Source organism: Ceratotherium simum, chromosome 21 (assembly GCF_057802395.1).
Source record: "Ceratotherium simum simum isolate JZ-2026a chromosome 21, ASM5780239v1, whole genome shotgun sequence".
In the NCBI taxonomy this organism is placed as follows: Eukaryota; Metazoa; Chordata; class Mammalia; order Perissodactyla; family Rhinocerotidae; genus Ceratotherium; species Ceratotherium simum.
This window is the reverse complement of record NC_141920.1, coordinates 14,304,899-14,324,267: the sequence shown is the minus strand read 5'-3', so window position 1 is coordinate 14,324,267 and position 19,369 is coordinate 14,304,899. Positions and strand designations below refer to the sequence as shown.

At 45.1% G+C, this 19,369-nt stretch overlaps 1 protein-coding gene across 26 annotated transcripts in view; it reads right to left on the bottom strand.

Annotated features, from left to right (window-relative positions):
* The window catches only part of ZMYND8 (zinc finger MYND-type containing 8), a 129,754-nt gene that overhangs the window by 67,392 nt on the left and 42,993 nt on the right, over nucleotides 1-19,369 (bottom strand). For 9 of the 26 annotated variants that reach the window (XM_087445159.1, XM_014787372.2, XM_014787382.2 and 6 more), the window contains 4 exons: nucleotides 13,556-13,704; nucleotides 5,765-5,983; nucleotides 2,447-2,560; nucleotides 329-421 (listed from right to left, as the gene is read on the bottom strand). In XM_087445159.1, the coding sequence (XP_087301285.1) occupies nucleotides 329-421; nucleotides 2,447-2,560; nucleotides 5,765-5,983; nucleotides 13,556-13,704 (575 nt within the window). Of the gene's footprint in view, nucleotides 1-328; nucleotides 422-2,446; nucleotides 2,561-5,764; nucleotides 5,984-13,555; nucleotides 13,705-14,555; nucleotides 14,654-15,408; nucleotides 15,557-19,369 lie in introns of those variants that run through there. The other 17 variants (XM_087445158.1, XM_087445162.1, XM_087445160.1 and 14 more) reach the window with 5 other exon arrangements.

Genomic DNA, 19,369 nt, shown 5'->3' with positions numbered 1-19,369 from the left:
GCTCTTATTAGCACCTCCAAAAGAAAGAGAAGAGGAGATAAGTCTCAAATCAATCAAATCACTAATTCCTAGAAGCTGTGACTTTTTCAGATAAAAAGCTGGAATCACCAGCAGAAGTAACATGTGGAGCTAATCGGTGGATTCCAACACTCCATTGCAATCCTTGGAAGAACGTTACAGAAGAAGAAAGAGCCCAAGAGTCCTTCCATCCAAATTAAAACGGTGCAGGGGAAAGGTAGAGAAACCATCTAACTTGAGATGGGGCACGGGAAGTGAGGGAGGATCTTTAGTCATCTCGACAATGGTAGGTTCTTCGATGGAGGCCAACCTTTTCCAATGTACAAAGGTCCATGGGATGGAAGATGTATTCCGCGTAGTCGGGATGCTGTTCCAGTGGAACAGGCTTCTGGAATGCGTCTGTCTATAAAAGAAAGAAAAGATGCACACACACAGGCACAAAGCCCTCATTACTGTGGAAGACAAAGCGTCAAGGCCAACAAAGTACTTTAAACATGGAGACAACTTTTCAGACAACCCAGTTCTAAAGGTTTCCACAAAGAATGACCTTGGGGAGCTCCAAATTGGTTCACTTCTCATTCAGCCCGGTTATCAATCATCATGGGGGGTGTTCTGGTTTTGTTATTTGTTTTGTTTTCAATATATACCTATATAACAGGTCTCGTCCTCTTATATGAAGACGGGCAAGAAAAAGACACCATCAGTTACGTTAGACCTGACTCCGAACCAGGCTTATTTACACTGCGAATGCCCATAATCAAAGCTGACTGAGGGCGAAATTTGGCTACACCTAGAAATGACACAGCAAATAAAGTTCCCCTAAATGCCAACAGACATTTTACACAGAGGGGAAAATTTTAGACAGTGAGATTTTGCTCCTCCTTTGAGAAGTCAAATTACCATCAACACAGGGACTGTGTAAAAGGTTTTCATTTGGATCTATTTTCTTAACCCTACTTGAATCAGCTCAAAATGCAAGGCCTGGTTTGTTGATGGGTGGTGTTTACTTATCAATAAAAAAATCTAAAACATTTAATTAAACCCCCAAATTCTACTCAAGCAAGGCATCTGACCGGGTTACCATGTGCAGTCATCAGAGCCTTCTCTCATCCAGTTTGTAAGTGTGGCCATTGTAAGCTAAAAAGATGCTTCAAAAAATCCACAACTTTCTGCCTTGGTTGATTTCATATCAATTTATGTGATAAATTAATGACTTCTTCAATTTTTCTTTTTGGTTTATAATTCTGCAGTGTCAGAAAGTCTACATGAATCTATTCTTTTGGTAAACCGTCATCAGTAGATATAATTTAGCCTATCAAAAAGAGGAAGTAATTCCTCGTCACTCAACATAAAAATGACTCTATGGTATGAAAAAAAAAATTTTTTTTTGTTTTAACCAAACTGAGACTACACACTTTTGCTTCCATTGACCGAGATTCTGTTCAAGAGACAAAGAGGTTCCCAATTTAGCAACACTCGATTGGCATGCTCTGACTTTTTTTATCATGATATCAAATTTCAGAATATAATCTCAAAACGAAAGCTTATTATTTTAAGGAAATTAAATCACTAAATGGAAATTAAGCTACTAAATGCCCTGAGATTCTACATTTCTGTATCTTCATTTGACTTAGAAAGCAAACTAAGAAGAATTTCACAAAGGGTCACCATCAGCCCATATGGTGCCTCTGTGCAAATCAGAAAAGGAAAAGCCTACCCTCGAGTTTCTGGAGGAAAAATGTCATAATATGTTGATTATACTATCATAACATATTATTTTTACTGCCAAGGTATTTTACTGCCATCTTCCTGAAAACTGTCGCAAAAAACTAAAACTACTATGGCTGTAATATTGTGACTGGGACTCTTGGGAGGGAAACCACTGTGAGGTACGTGACTTGCCAGCTGAAGCTGGCAGCCCTGCCTTCACACCCGGATTTTCCTCAAGGGGCGAAGGCTGTCCATCAAACCCCATTTCACAATTAAAGGAACTCAGCAAATTCTCACCCTTTATGGGAATCTCACTGATTGAGTTTTACTTGAAGTTTCCATCATCAGATCTTGATTATAAATAAACTGGGTTACACTCAGCTCTCGCATTAAAATGGAATTTTACTAACTCCCATGGGAAAGAGCAAAAAACTTCCCCTCACCCCATGGGGTATGAGGTTTCACTTCACAACCAGTCAGAATTTTAAATCGCCACCAACTTTCTGCTATACGTCATTTCCTGATTCAACTCCTTGGGGACAAAAAGTGCTCACTATAGAGAATTAACTGAATGTCATCATATCTTTTGTTCAATTTACAGATATCTGAATTCGGGCACATAAGAAGGACCAAAGAATATGCACAGGTGTCTGAAAAGCTAAGGCTACACGGAACAAGAATGTTAACACAACAAAACAGAAGTCAACTTTCTTCTTACCCCTGGCTGTTTCATTTTCTGAATGGCAAACTTGAGCAGGTAGGATAACTGTTCGATGGTGAGCATTGTCATGGCTTTACTCTGTGTCTCGATGCATTCTGCCACTGTAATCTTCTACAAGTCAAGAATCACACAAATGTCCAGTTAGAAAAAAAGTTACCATCTGTGTACTTATTTCCCTTTCCTCCTAATTTTCCAGTAAGCTTACACACAAAAAATAATTCCCATCTAAATGAGACAAGTTGTTTCACTTGACAAGGACTCCAATCTACTTGACCATAGACTGGATCAGCGGATAAAAACTGAGAAGCACACCAATCCATTGATTATCTTATTAAGAAGTATGTTTAGCTCATGAAGATGACATAAGCTGAGAACGGTGCGGGCAAGCAGGGACCTGAAAAATCGTCATTACTATAACCTTGGGTTTCAAGAATGCGATATAAAAGGAAAGGCCACTGATGGTTTCAGGCTAATCTCTTCCCACGATGAATCAGCCACTTAACTTGATCCTCTTAAGGTTCTGGGCTATCTGTCAGAAAACTGACAAGGCATTAACTCAATGACATCACTGATGGAAAGGGACAGTCTTTCCTGTAGAAAGAATCCAGAGGATGGCAGCAGACTAATCACAAACATGACTTCATTCTCTGTCACCATGAATATGAACCCACTCAGGACATTCTGGAAACCTACATAAGAAGCATAGCTTGGCTAGGTTCTAGCTCCATGGGCATAAATGTCTTTTTGTGTGTGTGTGTGAGGAAAACCAGCCCTGAACTAACATCCATTGCCAATCCTCCTCTTTCTTTTGCTGAGGAAGATTGGCCCTGGGCTAACATCGGTGCCCTCTACTTTATACGGGACGCTGCCACAGCATGGCTTGACAAACACTGCCTTGGTCCTCGCCCAGGGTCCGAACCCCAAACGCGAATGCCACCAGGCCGGCCTCCATAAATGTCATTTTGTAAGGGAAATTCCCATCAAAGAAGAGACCCAGAGAAATATGTGAAACCTCATTCTATGCCAATCTGGTACTGCATCTCAGAGCTTCAGAATCTTTATGTAGCAGCAACAACAAAAACAGCAAATTCTGATGATGTCAGGAAACACTCTTTAACCATCTGTGTAGGGAGAGCTGAGAAAAGTTTTCTCCAATTAATTTGGATTTAGTTGCCATTCTTCTTATCTCCGGATCCTCCAAAAGGAACTTTTAGATGTATCTGGTTGGTTGTCAAGGAAAAAGGCAACAAAACAGGCACTCAGAAGCTGAAAACAGTCCACGACGCACGGATCTAATTGCTTAGCTACCAGAGCCTGAAACAGCCAGTCTTCCCAGTTGACTGCCTCACCGATTGCCCCCTGGAAGAAATGCAGGGCTCTAAAGCTTAGACAGAGAACACCTGTTTGTTTGAATTCCAATCTGTTTCCAGGTAACTATCCATGGCGGACACTTGGGTTGCCTGCTCAACTGTCATTCACCTCCTCTCCCTCGACCCCCAACCCCTTCCTCCTGGCTGGCAGTGCCTGATTCCCACAATATAGACTAAAAGTGCCAGACAAGCATCTTCAAGCCTTTTTTGCATGGGGACTGTTGATCCAATCCCCACCAATGAGCCCAAGGGCAAGTCAGCTGCAAGCTGACAGGCTAAGTCCTTCTGCTGGATAAAAAGGGATGTGAGGAGAAACACTTCTTCTCTTAGGGAGATTTCTGTCTAGCCATACGTGATAAAACCCCCAGCAGCCATTTTATGGTCATGAGGGACGCACTGCCTCAACAATGAAATGGAAAGAGTCTGGCTCTGAACAAACTCTAGCCTGGCCCTACCTCTGGGGTCTTTCTACACATGATAAATTCCCACTGTTTCAGCTGCCTTTCATCAAGATCTATTATTTGCAGCAAAAGCAGCCTATATGAGCTACTATCTTCTTTGCAAAATTATTAAACAATTGGGAAGGGTTGGTCAAGACAAAATGAAATAGAAGAAGGCTCTAGTTCCCACACTAAATGAAGCAGAACGAGGTTGGGCTCTGAACAAGAGGGCATCGCTGAGCAAAGCATGTCCTACACATCTCTCCATCTAGAGTAACCCAAAGAGAACCAGCGGCCATCTTTTGTGATTTTAGCAGCAGAACACCATTAAAATGTCATCATCACATTGATTTGACGTCTAATTTCTTTCCAAATATTTCTTATTTTTCTCACTTCCCTACACAAACGCGGTGCCACAGACACTGTCCTACAGCTTGCTTTTTTCCCACTAAAGACATCTGGGAGAGGTTTCCATTTCACATATAGAAAGCTTCCTTGTTTGAGATCTAATTCCAGTATACCTTCGAATCCAAGCGGCATTCCATATTAAATGATTTTGTAGATGACATTCTTATTTTCAGCATTTGAAAAAGCATCATAGTTGGGAGTCTCTAAGAATAGAAGATAGCTCGGAATAGCGGAAACCACAATAACTGGTTTAGTCAAGAGTGTTTAGGCTTTGCCACAAATGAAATACACGTGTGCCACTGTGCTTCTGCCCCGGGTTCTGAACCTACAGATCCCGCTACCTGGAAGGTCCTCCCCAGGGCGGCATGGCTCACTTCTCCCCTTCTTCAGGTCTTTCTCAAATTTTAGTGAAGCCTTCCTGGACCTCTTCATTTAAAATGGAAACAGCCTGCACCTCCCTCGCTCTCTATTCCTCATCTTCAATTCATTTTCTCTTCTTCTAAGGGAACACTCTTCTTCTAAAACACTGTATATAACTGTATTTACTTTGGTTTTTGTCCTTTTCTCCTGAAAAGGAACATGTGACTCATGCCTCTTTTTGCTCCCTGTCGAATCCCTAGGACCTAACAGGCACTTGAGAAATAGTTGTTGCATGAATGAAAGTATCAGATGGCGACCACACAGAACATACAACCAATTGGTCTTCTCGGCTTGGATACTGACGATGCTTCAACGATGCAGCAGGAGACAACATCCAAGAAGGGGAAAAACAGCATGAGATCTTTTCAAAATATGTGTACTATTAAAGGTTCATAAGGTAACTTCTGAAATGTTCATCACAGGAGAATCACAGAAGATTGCAGATCTCAAAGCAATCCAAAGACCCACGAAGAACCGAAAACAATATTCAGTGTGATTGTCTTTCCAAGAGCTACAGTGCGGAATGCTAGTCCAAAAGGGGGTGACCAGGATAAAGCAGGTCGAAGGCAAGAAATTTCTCTTTTTCCTATATCAGGATTATTTGAAAAATTAAAAATAAAAGGAAGAGAAAGGAGAGGAAACAAGGCAAATAGTGCATTCATTCATGAAGGACTAACCTCACATTCAGGACAAAACCAGTCCCCCTCTGGTTCCGATGTCAGTCTCAGACACTTAGCGTGATAAACCCGGGGACAGAGCTCACAGCAAAGGACTTGGCCTTCCCGGTGACAAACCCAGCAGTAGAAATCATTTCGTCCATCCTGCGGTACAACAGCAACAGGGTCTGTGGTGAGTGGCTGCTTCATATAGTAAAACGGACCATGTCTTAGTTCTGACTGAAATGTAGGCAAGAAAGACAGGTTTGGTTTCAAAACAAATGTGCATTCTCAAAAGGAATTTGAACAAATACATCAGTAACAACAAAATAAAATTATAGCATTTCACGCATTCGTTACAAAGCCATCTTGGGTTACTCTACTAAATTACAGAGTTTGCAGGTTGTCAGATATTAAGATATTTTTCTTTCTTCTATTTTAAGAGGCCACGGATTGAAAAACTGGTGTCTAAGAGTTAACAGGCAGCTCTGGCAGAAGAGCACAATGGCTACAACCCAGGTATACGTGGGTTCAAGTCTTAGCTCCACCAGCTGCAGGACCCTGGGCAAGTCTCTTAACCTCTCAGCTTCAATTTTCTCATCTGTAAAATGGGTGTGATAACACCTAACTTTGTGGTTTTGTGGTTGGGATTAAATAGGATGATATAATGTATGCATTCAACACAGTGCCACCATTACTAATACTGCTAATACAGTTAAGAGCCCAGCATATGGAAGTCTAAATGTACAAAACCAACAAAAGTATGGCAACTTGCCCTGGGATTCTTTCAACAACAGGCATGTGGAGAATAGATCAATGGATTTGAGTCACCAAAAAATGATCATCCATTTTTAAGCCTATCCCCAATGCATAAAGTACTTATAAGCCAACAAGAGGCTTCCTAAAGCCATGATTCTTGAACAAAGTAGGTCTTCGTATTTGCAGAGGAGCCACATCTCCTATTTAGAACCAACAATGGCAGAAAGATTCGATGGGTGGCCAATTCATGGGAGTCAGACCCCTTCATGTCCTAAAATATCGGAAGAAATGTTTCCCTAACGATACTCTGTAGAATCCAGCAAAGCCACACTCCAAACACATAAAATCACTCGGAAGAAACTCATTAGGAAAATGTCTATCAGGAACCAATAAGAAATCCTGTTTAGGAAGTACGAGAAAGTAAAAAATGACCTGGTAACTGGCTGTGTGACCTTGAGAAGGCTACTCAACCCACTTGGAGCCTCAATTCTGTGGATAACAACTTAGCCACAACCAAAAGATCTATCTTTGAATAAAGTTCCTTGTATAACAAGGTTTTTCTCCTGTCCTTCAGTAAAACATTACAATTTCCTCCAAAAAGATCTCATATATTGGTTAGAGACTGAGTAATTTTTGTTGATATTACGAATGGGATCATTTTCTATTATATTTTCTAAACAGTTATTGTTGGTACATAGAAATGCTGTCAGATTTTTAATATTGACCTCATATATAAACAGTTCTAATAGTTTAGATTAAAAATCTTATTATCTCTAAGTAACATCAGCTTCGTCTGTTCATGTCTAATATTTTTACATCACTTTTCTTTTTTCCTTATTTTAATGGCTAGGACCCCCAGCATAAGGGGAAAGAGTGGCCAAGACTGCAGGCGCCCATGTCTCGTTCCTGGTTTTTATTATGAAGTTTTAATGTTCTCAAAATGCCTGCTATTTCTACGCTCCTTGATTAAGAGCCCCACAGATGCTTATTTGGCAGATCTTTGTTAACCAATCCTTCTAAGCCTCCCCACTCTCACTTCTACTAAGAAAACAACTTTGTGTGTCAGTCATGTGGTCTCTGTTGTAATAATTCTTGAGCCCAGTTGTTTCCCTGTTTCAGTTCAACGTTTAAGATAGAGCACCCTGCCTGGTTTCCAGAGAATGACATCATTGTTAAAATATTCTTTCCATGTTACAATTTCCAACATACTGTTATACACTTCATCTTCATCTTATCCTCACAACCACCTGGAGAGGTACTCAGGGTAGATACTCCTCATCTTACTTGACAGATAAAGAAACTAGGTTAAAAAGACTTATCTGACCCCCAGGCCCAGAACCAGGCCTCAAACCTGGGTCTCCCAGCCCTTTCTCACATCCCTGTGCCCCATAAGATGCTGCTGGACGCAGAAGAGATTCTGATGATTAAGTGACCCCCTCAGAGAACATTCTCTGAAGTTCAAAATAACTTCTGCTTAATGCAAAAATCTGGAGGGAAAAAAATCTGAAAATTAGGAAGACGGCTAGAAACATAATGGAAGGGGACGTAAAAAGAGACCAGCATTTAAAGCAGGGTTCTCAACCTCAGCACTGGTGACGTTTGGGCCAGAAAATTCCTTGTTGTGGGAGCTGTCCTGTGCACTGTAGGATGTGCAGCAGCATCTTTGGCTAGAGGCTGGTAGCACCTCCCATGCACAAAATTGTGACAACCAAAAGTGTCCCCAGATATTGCCAAATGTCCCTTGGGGGGGCAAAACTGCCCTCAGGTCTGCTATCTGCCTAGGAAGATGGCTGAGTTTCTTTGCAGGGAGGGAGGCTTTGAGGAGGAAGAGGGAGCAGGAGGGGGGCGCAAAGAGGAGGAAGAGAAAATCCACGTATCAAGTAAGCAGAACTATTTCTAACCTGGTAGGGTCTTCCAGGATGGTTTCATGGCTTTTGCAGGATGGCCATATTTCAGTGCCTGACTTCCTTTCAGTAAATTAATAACAGGACAGGAAGAGTCGTTAAGATGTAAACGAAACCGTAAGAATCGAGTATGACAGCTCATCTCCCTAGCCGGCAAGCCAAGTCCTTTCTATCTAGTCGAGGCTGGGGTACCACCACTTCAGAAGTTAAGCTTCCCCTACGTCCTGCCCCCACCCCACACCTGGCTGGGGGTGGGTGTCCCTGGGAAGATCATGAGGGTGAGTGTCAGGCTTCTCCATACTCTTTTCAGATTTCCTCCTTTCCTGAAGCAGCAAGTTGTCGCTGAGAACCAGCTGCCTGGTAATCACCTTGTCAATCAGACACCTGCCTTATCTGCTTGTAAGTGTTTCCTGCTCCAAAAACATCATTTGGTAAATACAGAACATTTAAAAAAGAAAAAGCAAATCATTTCAGGTAAAATGAGTTATGATTTTTCTCCCCCACATGTATAAGGTGTGCTAGCAGCCGGCTAGTAGGGCGAACAGGTTGCAATCTGTGTTATTACAGGATAATTGCAGCCTACGTGAGCAAACGTTCTTATTTCCCTGCTTCCTCCACAGGCTGTCTTAACAAGAAAAGAGACAGGCTTGTTTATTCACTTCTGGAATACCTCAGTCTACACCAGAAGCTGGTGAACGTTTTCTTATAAAGTGTTCTGTGAAGACAGTCAATAGCTGAAGCTTTGCGTGTCAGTCATGTGGTCTCTGTTGTAACGACTCAGCCCCGCCACCGTGGCACAAAGGAAACATAGACGATATGTAAATGAATTAACGTGGCTGTGTGCCAATAAAACTTTATTTACAACAACAGGCTCCGGGGCACATCTGGCCCACACGTTGTAGTTTGCTAACACCTGGTCTGCGTAAATCAGAGAATGAGTGCTCTGGCCGTGCGTGAGCACAGGGTCCACGCGTTGGGGATGGGGGAACCACAAACTCAAATTCCCTACAGGGCCACGTAGGTCACGTACAGGAATAAAAACGGATCTTGCTCCAGCTTTTGCTCTCCTGCATTTGATAAAACCATGCGTCCTGAAAAACACGTCTCTAAGAAAAACTGCCTGGCCCTGGCGTGTGAGGACTGGCATTCAGCCTCGGCGCTGGCGAGACAGCAGCAGGGGTGGACTTCATGCGCGTCTTAAGGGGCAGCCCCACTCAGCTCCAGTGACCAAGGCAGCTGGATGGGCACATGCTACCCATGCTGCCTGATCTCAGGGAGATGCCGGCCAGCCCGCTGTCCCCTGAACTGTCTCAACTGTCAACACACCGCCCCCTCCAACACAGGACTTCTGTGAAATATCCCAGTTCTCAAGACAATGCATGGGCCCCACAAAATGAGTCCTAGCCCACCCATTTATGATATGTATACACTCTGTACTCGGAGGAGGTGAGGAGGGGCCCCATGATTTCTGTGCCATATTTAATCAAAGGTATACCTAAGGCGATTTTGTATAAATCTGTTAGCAGATCATTTCTCAATCCTTTGATGAGTTAAAAAAAAAAGAAAATCTTCCAAAAAGACTCTTCAAACTCAAATACCCCAAGAAAATCTTCCAAAAAGACTCTTCAAACTCAAATACCCCAAGAACTAAAGATGAGAGTGGCATTTTTCAGTAAAAGACCTAACGTCATTTGGGGACAAGATATATCTTGCCCCACCTACTGCATAGCATTTGGCAAACCTGACCCTCCTCCACTAAAAGCCAGGAGCATCCTTCCAGGCTTTGGGATGTCCCCCCACCCTCCCAAGAAAAAGCACCAACATGTTTTCAAACCTTTCCTAAGGGGTGAAACCATGACCAAAAGGCTTTAAACATTAATTACAAATCTCAGAATACTTTTGCCCCTAACAATAAAGTATGTTTAAAAGAGCTTCTTAAAACTCTCCAAAAAGTATTGAATTCCCAATATAAATGGATGAAACAGGGTCTCAACCTTAAAACTCAACCCATATTTCCACTTGGTAATAAAAGGTCTCTACCAAAAATGGAAAAATATAGTTTTTTTGTTTTTATAAGGGCAGAATGGCTTTCTTTTTAGAACACTGGAAGGCAAAAGAGAAACTAGAGTGAAGAAAAAGAGGAAGGAGGTGAAGAATCTTGATATATGCCAAAAATCAAAAGAACTCGAATGCCTAAGTGAGCCAGAGGCAGAAGGAGCGAAGCTGGCAGGGTATGACACTATAGGGAGGGGTGGGGAGTGCAGAAAACTGGAGCACACGGGCCCCGCGTCTAAAGGGGCAGGACCTACCCCGCTCCAGATGTTGTTGGATTTTTGAGTTTTTATGAGAACCCAGAAATACGAGTTATTTGAAGTCTCACGATCTTCAAATGTTGGTGACTAATAGAAATTATATGGTAAAACCCAGCATTTGCAGACCTACAATTTGCTTTTAATTCCATAATTTTTTAATTCTATAATTCTAAAAGAAAGAAAAGAGGAAAAGAAAGTATCCAGAAGCATTTTAAGGGGATTTAAGTTCCTCTTAGGAAAGCAGTTGGTGCATGAGGGAGGTTGCCCCTATTCTGCAAACATTACACGCTAGAATGAATTACGGGGTCAAGGGTCAGCAAATTTCTTTTCTTTACAGTCAAGGCTATTTCTCCTTTGCCAACTCCTGGCTGTTCAGCCCCACGGAGTTTTAGATCTGAAAAACAAACCTACAATCAACCTCATAATGTTCCTAGTTTAAACCCCTATTTTACAAAGTAACTGAGGCTCAGAGACGAGACAGCAATGGACAAGGTCACACAGCAAGTTCCCCAGATGTGGTGGGGCTAGAAAGAGCCAGGTCTCAGGTCTGGAACACGTTCCCTCCAGTGCCCCAGTCTGGTAAACTCTTCTATCAATACTGAAGATGACTGATTACTCGGGAGCATAATCACACCCGTGTCCAGTCACCCGTGCTCTGCTGTGTTCCACACCTAGAGTGCGGTCCACATTCATGAGCTCCCACCCTGTGTCAAACTCTGGGGCAACAGCAGCCGCCAGACACTGGCCATTTTTCTGAGGCTGCTAGTCCAGAGAGGGACACAGATTTACAAACACATCATTGTGGTCATGAGGCTTAAGTGTTACGGAAATGGTATTAACACATGGATGGGAAGGGAGAGAAGAAAATGCATGGACTGCCCAAGTTGATCAGCTTCCAGAAACAGATGCGAGCCAATTCTTAAAGGACAGACAGGAACTCACAAAGTGTGCGTGCATGCGTGCACACACAGGGAGGAGGCAAAAGAGAAGACTTTCTGCACAGAGGGAACAGTATCTGCTTCACGGCTTCACTGGTAACTGGGAAGACAGGGTTTGCCCAGGAAGGTGAATTAACTGGCTAAATTAAGGTTTGGGGATTATCTGTGGCCTTCATGTTTCTTGCTTAGTCTTCAATCCCAACAGCTATTGGATGGCTCCTGGTGACAGAGGTGGGTTGTCACTGGCACCAAGCCAGACAAGCAGACTTAAGCTCAAATGCAGCTTCTCACTCACTCTGCAGCCTTGAGAAGGCACCTTAACCTCTCTGAACCTCTGTGCTTTCATCTGTAAAATGGAGAAACCCCCTTCCTCATGGAGTTCTTACAAACATTAAGATTAACACAGAAAAATGTTTACAATAAGACGTGACACACTGGAAGGACTGCTTTGAGTTATTATTATCACCAACACCATTACGTGTTTCTCAAATTGCAATTACGCCCCAGAAATTTATTTAGGACCCACCAGTTCCTTCTCCTATAAGGGGATTCCCAACCCATTAGACCTGCTCTGTCCAACACAGTGGCAAGGGCACAGGTAACCACTTAAATTTAAATTAAATTAAATTTAAAAATTCAGTTCCTCAGTCACATTTGCCATTTGCAAGCACTCAATGGCCACATGTGGCTTGTGGCTATCCTACTGAATGGCTCAGGTCTAGAACATTTCTAAAGCTGTTAATTATTTCACATACAGTTTGTGTGATTATTCCACTCAGTATAGAGCCTGGCTTAACTTTTATTAGTAGTAGTATTTATGTCATTTAGCTCAATTCATCTTCACAACAACCCAGAGAAACTAGTGGTAGTATCATTATTCCCATTTCAGTAGATGAGAATACTAGGCACCAAGCAGTTAACTTGCCCACAGCCACACAGCAAAAGCAGAGCTGGCATTTCCCTATATAATTTTGAGAATGAAAATAGATTAGCGCGCAGAAACGTGCCCCTCTCTCGGTCCTAGGCATTTAACCGTTGCTAGGTTTCTTTCCGTGAAAGCAGCAATCTGGTTTTATTCAACCCGAATCCCCAGGGCCCACTCCGGCTCTCCATAACGCACAAAATAGATGAATACATCCCAAGGAGTCCCTGCTGCCCTGGACTCGAACCACTGGGGCATCCTGTCTCCTCCAGCGCTGGGAGATTTGACCACATGGTCCCCTAGAGCATCTCTCATTTTTTAAATCAGAAGCATATCAAGCCTGTGGCAGAGAATTTTAAAGCTAGAAGGTTCCTTAGACAAGATCCAACATAGCAAACAGATTTTCACATCTAGCTGATTGGTCCTAGCTGCCCATGGAGGGTGGGGTCTGCTGCCCCGGGTTGATGAGCAATGAGAAGGCACGGTGACCAATCACCAAAGCCGACCGTGGGCAATGGGTAGGGAGATCGGCTGCCTCTCCCACAGACCTAAACCCATTATTTTACAGATGAGAAAACTGAGACCAGAAGGGAGCTTGCCTCAGCCATGAAACCGCCTCCAGGCAGAGCTCGGAACCATCCTACTGGCACAGCCTAGGAGGAAAAATCCTCAGGCCACGTGGGAAAATGTCCTGAAGCACGAACACAGAAATCCAAGGAAAAGCCCGAAACCCTAACGCACTATATCTTCATCTCATCTGGGTCACTGCCCGGTCCCCAAAACAGATCAGAAAACCCACTGGAAATTCCTACACAGGTCCGTTTTGAGCTGCCGTTTTTGTCCTATGTAAATGACAATGGGAGAAAGGCAGCTTGCTAAATGCCAAGAACACGGGCTGTTAGAAAAACCCGGTAGCTGTGGTGCTTCTCACTACAGCCTTTGTCCCACTGGTGTGGACATGCCCAGTGGCCCTTTACCTGCTCCTTATTGCTATTGTTCAGTAAGCCGGGTTTCTTTTTCTTTTTAATGGGGCTCGTTGACGTGTCCTGGGGCGAGTGACCATTGGAAGAATGCGGAGGGCTGGGGAACTTTCTTTTCTGGGCTGTTCTCTCTGTGGAGCCAGGATCTGAAAGAGACACACAGGACCACATATTTTAAAGCAGGCAGGCAGGCCTAGGCCCCACAGGGAGGGGGGCATGTGGGACACGACACACTCTGTCCCCAAACCCAATGCCATTTTAGTGTTCCTCCTCCTAGAATACACTTACCCCCTCTCTTGTGTCTGTCTCAGAAACCAGACAGTCTTTCTTTGGCCTACATAACATTTTTATAAAAATTTTAATTCACTGCCAAAATATAAAAATCGAGAGACTTCACATAATACCCTAGATTTTTGGCTTCTCTTAAAAAAATAGATCAGGGCCTGCAGAGCCTTATGGCACCAGATAGATCTGAATACCAGCAAGCCAGATTTAGACGGGAATGTGCCCTCCATTTTGCCACAATCCCCACCCTTCCCTACTGTGTCCCAGCTGATGAGGCCATGACCCAACTGCCATGAGTTGTCACACAGACACCGATACTGTCCTTATCCCAAAGAAACAGTTCTTCTCCACACCTCTGCCTGATGGCAAAAGCAGGAAACCATGAAAGACAGACCAAGAAGGCCACTTCAAGAAAACAAAGGCAAACATACTTCTTTGTGGAAGACAATAACATTTATTCATGTTTATCAGGCTAACCAAGTGTGACCATGTAAAAAGAATATACCCAGCCACCAGAAAGTTCTCACGGCCCAGTCACCAGTAGGCATCGTGTTTGTGACTCTCCTTCAAAGAGATCCACACAAATTACATTCTCACTGATTCTCATGTGTAAAACGCCAACCCCACCCTTGCCAATCCACGCCTTTCTATTTTAATTCTCCCAGCATCTCATTTAAATACATATCCGCTTCCACCACCATCCAATCTTCACCTGCAGGGACTGGGTTCCATTCCACGCCCGATGGCCGCCCTGTTAGCTTAGGGATGTATTGGCACAGCCTGGCGCACTTACATCTTGAGAAACAAAAGCTACCAGGACAGAAGAGGAGAGAGCACAGGTGATGGGATGGGACGTGGAACTCGGAAAGATAACTATCCCCCAAAGATAGCCTGACGACGTTCCTCCTCCAGTTTTAACTCTCGGGCAAGTCCCAGCATGCAGGCTGCACCGTGTGTCACCGTCTTCCGTGTCTGGACAAGAGCCGCTGGGGCAGGTTAACAGGGTCCAACAGGGCCACAGGCAAGGCCTCCGAGTGGATGACTTGACTGAAAGGCAGAGCATCTTCCAGCAGGCTCACAAAGGAAGACAACGAGCTGCTTTTGCAAAATCCAATCCTCACGATGGAACTCTCCAGTCTCACCAAGCGGGCTTCAGGAAAATCCTGACACAGCCCCGAGAGGAAATTAAATGCTAACCACAGGCACCTTGAGGGAGAGCAGACCCCAGAGTTCGGGGGATCATCCCACAGCCATCAAAACAGAGGCCCAGAGAGCCCAAAGGGTTGGACCAGAGGCACACAACAGCTAGTTAGTGAGCAAACCCACTAGAGAAAAGTGCAGCATGGGACTGGTGCGTTCCCCAGGGAAAATCTCCTCTCGTTCTCTCGAGGATGCTCACCCCACTCCGCCAGCATATGTGAAAACTCCCTTTCTCCACATAGTCTCTAACCCCAGAATCTCCTCCTAGAAACACATTCTAAACACAGGGTCACAAGGGAGCAAAGCACACGGCAGATGATTCCCCTGCGGCCTGCATGTTACATCTAAGACCTGGAATGACTTACATGTCCACAGATAAGAGGACGCATCTAATAACACACAACAGCCATCCTGTGGAATATTCTGCAGCCATTAAAAACAAGGAGGCACCTCCACGTGAACTGACGATCTCCAAGCTTCTGCATCAGGTTAAAAAAGCAACGCGTGTCTAGCACCATTAACAGACCAGTATACATACCCTAAAAAAGATGGTTTTTATATATATATATATATATATATATATATCTCCATGTTTACATAAGCCTAAAATATTCCTCGATGAGCACAAAAGCACGGTAGAGCTCTAAATGGGGACTGGTGGTAGCCTCAGGGAGGAGAGCCTGGGGGCGGGGACTAGTTTGTACTATGTACCCCTGTGGACTTTCTTTATGATGTGCCTGGACTACTTTATCAAAATAAAGAAAATTTTTAAACGAGGTGTTTAAGAGGTTCCGTTTCACATAAAAAAGCAGCAGGTGCAAACCAAAGCCAGTAATGAGCAAATGAGGGAGACCTGATTCAGGATAAAAAAACGTCACCAGACGGACAGCTGATCACCATGGGCTTTGACTGCAGGAAGGAGTTTTGAGATTTGTTCTACATGGATCTGACAAACCCAAATAACTCTGCTCAGAATCAGAATATGGGTGTTTAAGAACGGTGTTTTGGGCCGGCCCCGTGGCTTAGCGGTTAAGTGCGCGCGCTCCGCTGCTGGCGGCCCGGGTTCGGATCCCAGGCGCGCAACTGATGCACCGCTTCTCCGGCCATGTTGAGGCCACATCCCACATACAGAAACTAGAAGGATGTGCAACTATGACATACAACTATCTACTGGGGCTTTGGGGGAAAAATAAATAAATAAATAAAATTATTTTTAAAAAAAAAAAAAGCCGTGTTTTGAGGGCTCCAAGGAGATGAGTCCCAGAAGAAATGGCATCCTGGTCGGGAAAAAATTCAAAGCAATTGGGCAAAGGTTTGTCCCCCTGCCCCCCAAAGCCCCAGTAGATAGTTGTATGTCATAGCTGCACACCCTTCTAGTTGCCGTACATGGGACACGGCCTCAGCATGGCCAGAGAGGCGGTGCGTCTGTGCCCACCCAGGATCTGAACCCGGGCCACCAGCAGCAGAGCGTGCGCACTTAACCGCTAAGGCATGGGGCCGGCCCTGGGGAAAGGTTTTGATTTTGTATATTTTGCTCAGTATGTGGGTAGATTTTGGAATAACAAAGTACATGAGCAAAGACATGCCAAGGGGAAGTTAGGGGCACGTTCGGGAAAAAACAAGTCATGCGTTTCGATGTTTCTCAACAGAGCACTATGGATTTTGGAGAGGACAGCTCCTCCCCAGTGCAAGGACAACCTCGGCACCCTCCCACTCAATGCCATCAGTCCTCCCAAACAGTGTGACAACAACAAGCGTCCCACATATTTCCCAAACACTCCCAGAGGAGTGGTACTAGCCTCCTGAAGAACCACTGAGCTGGAACATGGCGCAACGCGGATGAACGTGGCCCAGCCCACACCTAGTCTCCCATGGGGCCAGAAAGGGCACCCGATCCTCCTTGGGCAGTCTAAGCTATCCACCTGCAGTTGAGATCCCCCGAGACGATGGTTCCCAAAGTGCAGTCCCCACACTAGCAGCAGCAGCAGCACCACCTAGGAATTTGCTAGAAATACACTTGCTCAGGCTCCACGTCAGATCTACAGAATCAGAAGCTCCAGAGGAGAGCCCCGCGACCTGTGGTCTGACAAGCCCTCCAGAGGATTCGGATGCTCGCTGGCTTGAGATGCTCTAGGGTGTGTGTTTGTGGGGTGGAGTTGAGTTCTCAAGCCCGGAGAATCCTGTTCCACACTGGGGGGCCAATCTCCTCCACTTCCTCACCGCCACCTATGGGTTGGTCAGGCCTAAGGACACAGAAGGCAAGCATGGAGGCGAGGCGAGAGAATGAAGACAGAGCCAAATGGGAGACGACCCCAGGGAGGTCTCCCTACTTCTCAGGGCCTCAAGGCCACATCTGTAAAATGGGAAGAGAGGCAGAGAAAGGAACCAGACCCGAAGTTCTTACCTGGAGTCCATGAATGTGCTTCAGGGACCCACGATCCACATGCCACGGTTTCTGTGCGTGGATGCAACTTCCTGGGAAGAGGGGCCATCGCCTACTTCACCTTCTCAAAGGTGTCATCAACTCTAAAAATTAAAAACTACAGGGCCAGAGGATCTTAAGACATCCCTTTTAACTTTAAAATTCTTTAATTCATGGGACAGAGGGAAAAAAATCACTAGAAATGAATACACTCATAAGTAATTGAGAGCTGGGGAGGGAGTTCTGCCCAGGCCACCGGGAAACAAAAGAGAACTGGGGTCCTGCTCGGCGAGAGGAAGGGTCTCACCCAAGGCTGGCAGCACCTAAAGATTCCAACCCTTCTAGTCTCAGCAAAACATAAAAACCCCAATTCTGTTCCTGGTTACAACACACTGACTCCCTCCAGAGTTCGTGCGAGTTCGGCGGCTGTATCCAAGGAGGAGAAATTTAATAGGTTCCGAACAACAGACACATCTATCAACAGCAGCGGCTTTCAATGAAGGCTCTCAGGGAGAAAAACTGGGAAATGCTGGCTGGACTCAGCGTCCTTCAGAGGTATGAGACAGCAGGTCAGCATGGTGACTTAAAAGCCTCCCCACTCCAGTGGGGGCTAGACCACTGGTGGGGATGGAATGGTGGGTGTGGACCTTGCTGTAGCCACGGTAACAAAGCCGCCTTGAGGACCTTTTCCAGAAAGCTGAGTCCAAGTGTTTTTTTTCTTCTTTAATGACTTAATTCTGACGAGGATGTATTGCTAAACGCAGCTCATCTATAAACTTGGAATGATGACAGTCACTGTAGACAATCACCAGAAAAATGGTTCACTCTTGATTTGAAAGACCTTTCCAAGAGGTCGCAGGACCTGCGATTCTACTGGATTGGCCCACCAGTGACCCTCTGCCTCCCACTCCCATCCCCCAAAAAATAAGTCTGGTTCTGAAGGAGTTAATGTGGGCGAGGGAGGGGAGCTGCCTGGAGGAAAGGGACAGAGAATGACTCAGGAAAACAGCTTGGCATGGAGCAGGAAGCGGCAGAATTCTCCCCTCCTTGTGACATTTCACTGAAAGCTGAATAACATGGGAAGGTCTCTTGGGTACTAGGAACCAAGCATGTGATGAGATCCTTCCGGAACCTGTGTCTTGTGAACCACGGGAAATCATCCTGCTCAGCCCTTCTTAGATGTTCCTTGACATAAGAGACACTTTACTTCAAGATAACCCGGCCTCTTAGCTTTCCTGAGCCAAGGGTATTAACAGCGAAGACTTTTATTACATACGATGTACTAGGCACTGTTCTTTTTTTTTTTTTTTTTTTTTTTTTTTTTTTTGTGAGGAGATCAGCCCTGTGCTAACATCCGCCAATCCTCCTCTTTTTTTGCTGAGGAAGACGGCCCTGGGCTAACATCCGTGCCCATCTTCCTCCACTTTATATGGGACGCCGCCACAGCATGGCTTGACAAGCGGTGCGTAGGTGCGCGCCAGGGATCCGAACCAGCGAACCCCGGGCCGCCGCAGCGGAGCGCGCGCACTTAACCGCTTGCGCCACCGGGCCGGCCCCTAGGCACTGTTCAAATTGCCTCTCGTGTCCTTCCCTCTGGGTCACCTGCCCAAGGTCACACAAGTGGCAGGGCTGGAATTTGAACCCAGGCCCACGCATGGCCTCACTCCAGGGAGAGGCTGGTCTCAGCTCTGTAGCAAGACGACTTCCTAATTCAGGGTCTATGTTCTAAGAAGACACTCGCATTTTGCCGTTTTCTTTCTCAACTGCAGATGGTGGTATGGGGGTGGGGGGTTCAACAGGAGCTCTGGGAACTGGGAGAACGGTGGAAATCGTGTGCGTCACTCACTGATGACGCAAGCCATTCTCCCAAAGGCAGTCCCCACGAGGCACATTCACCTCCCCGT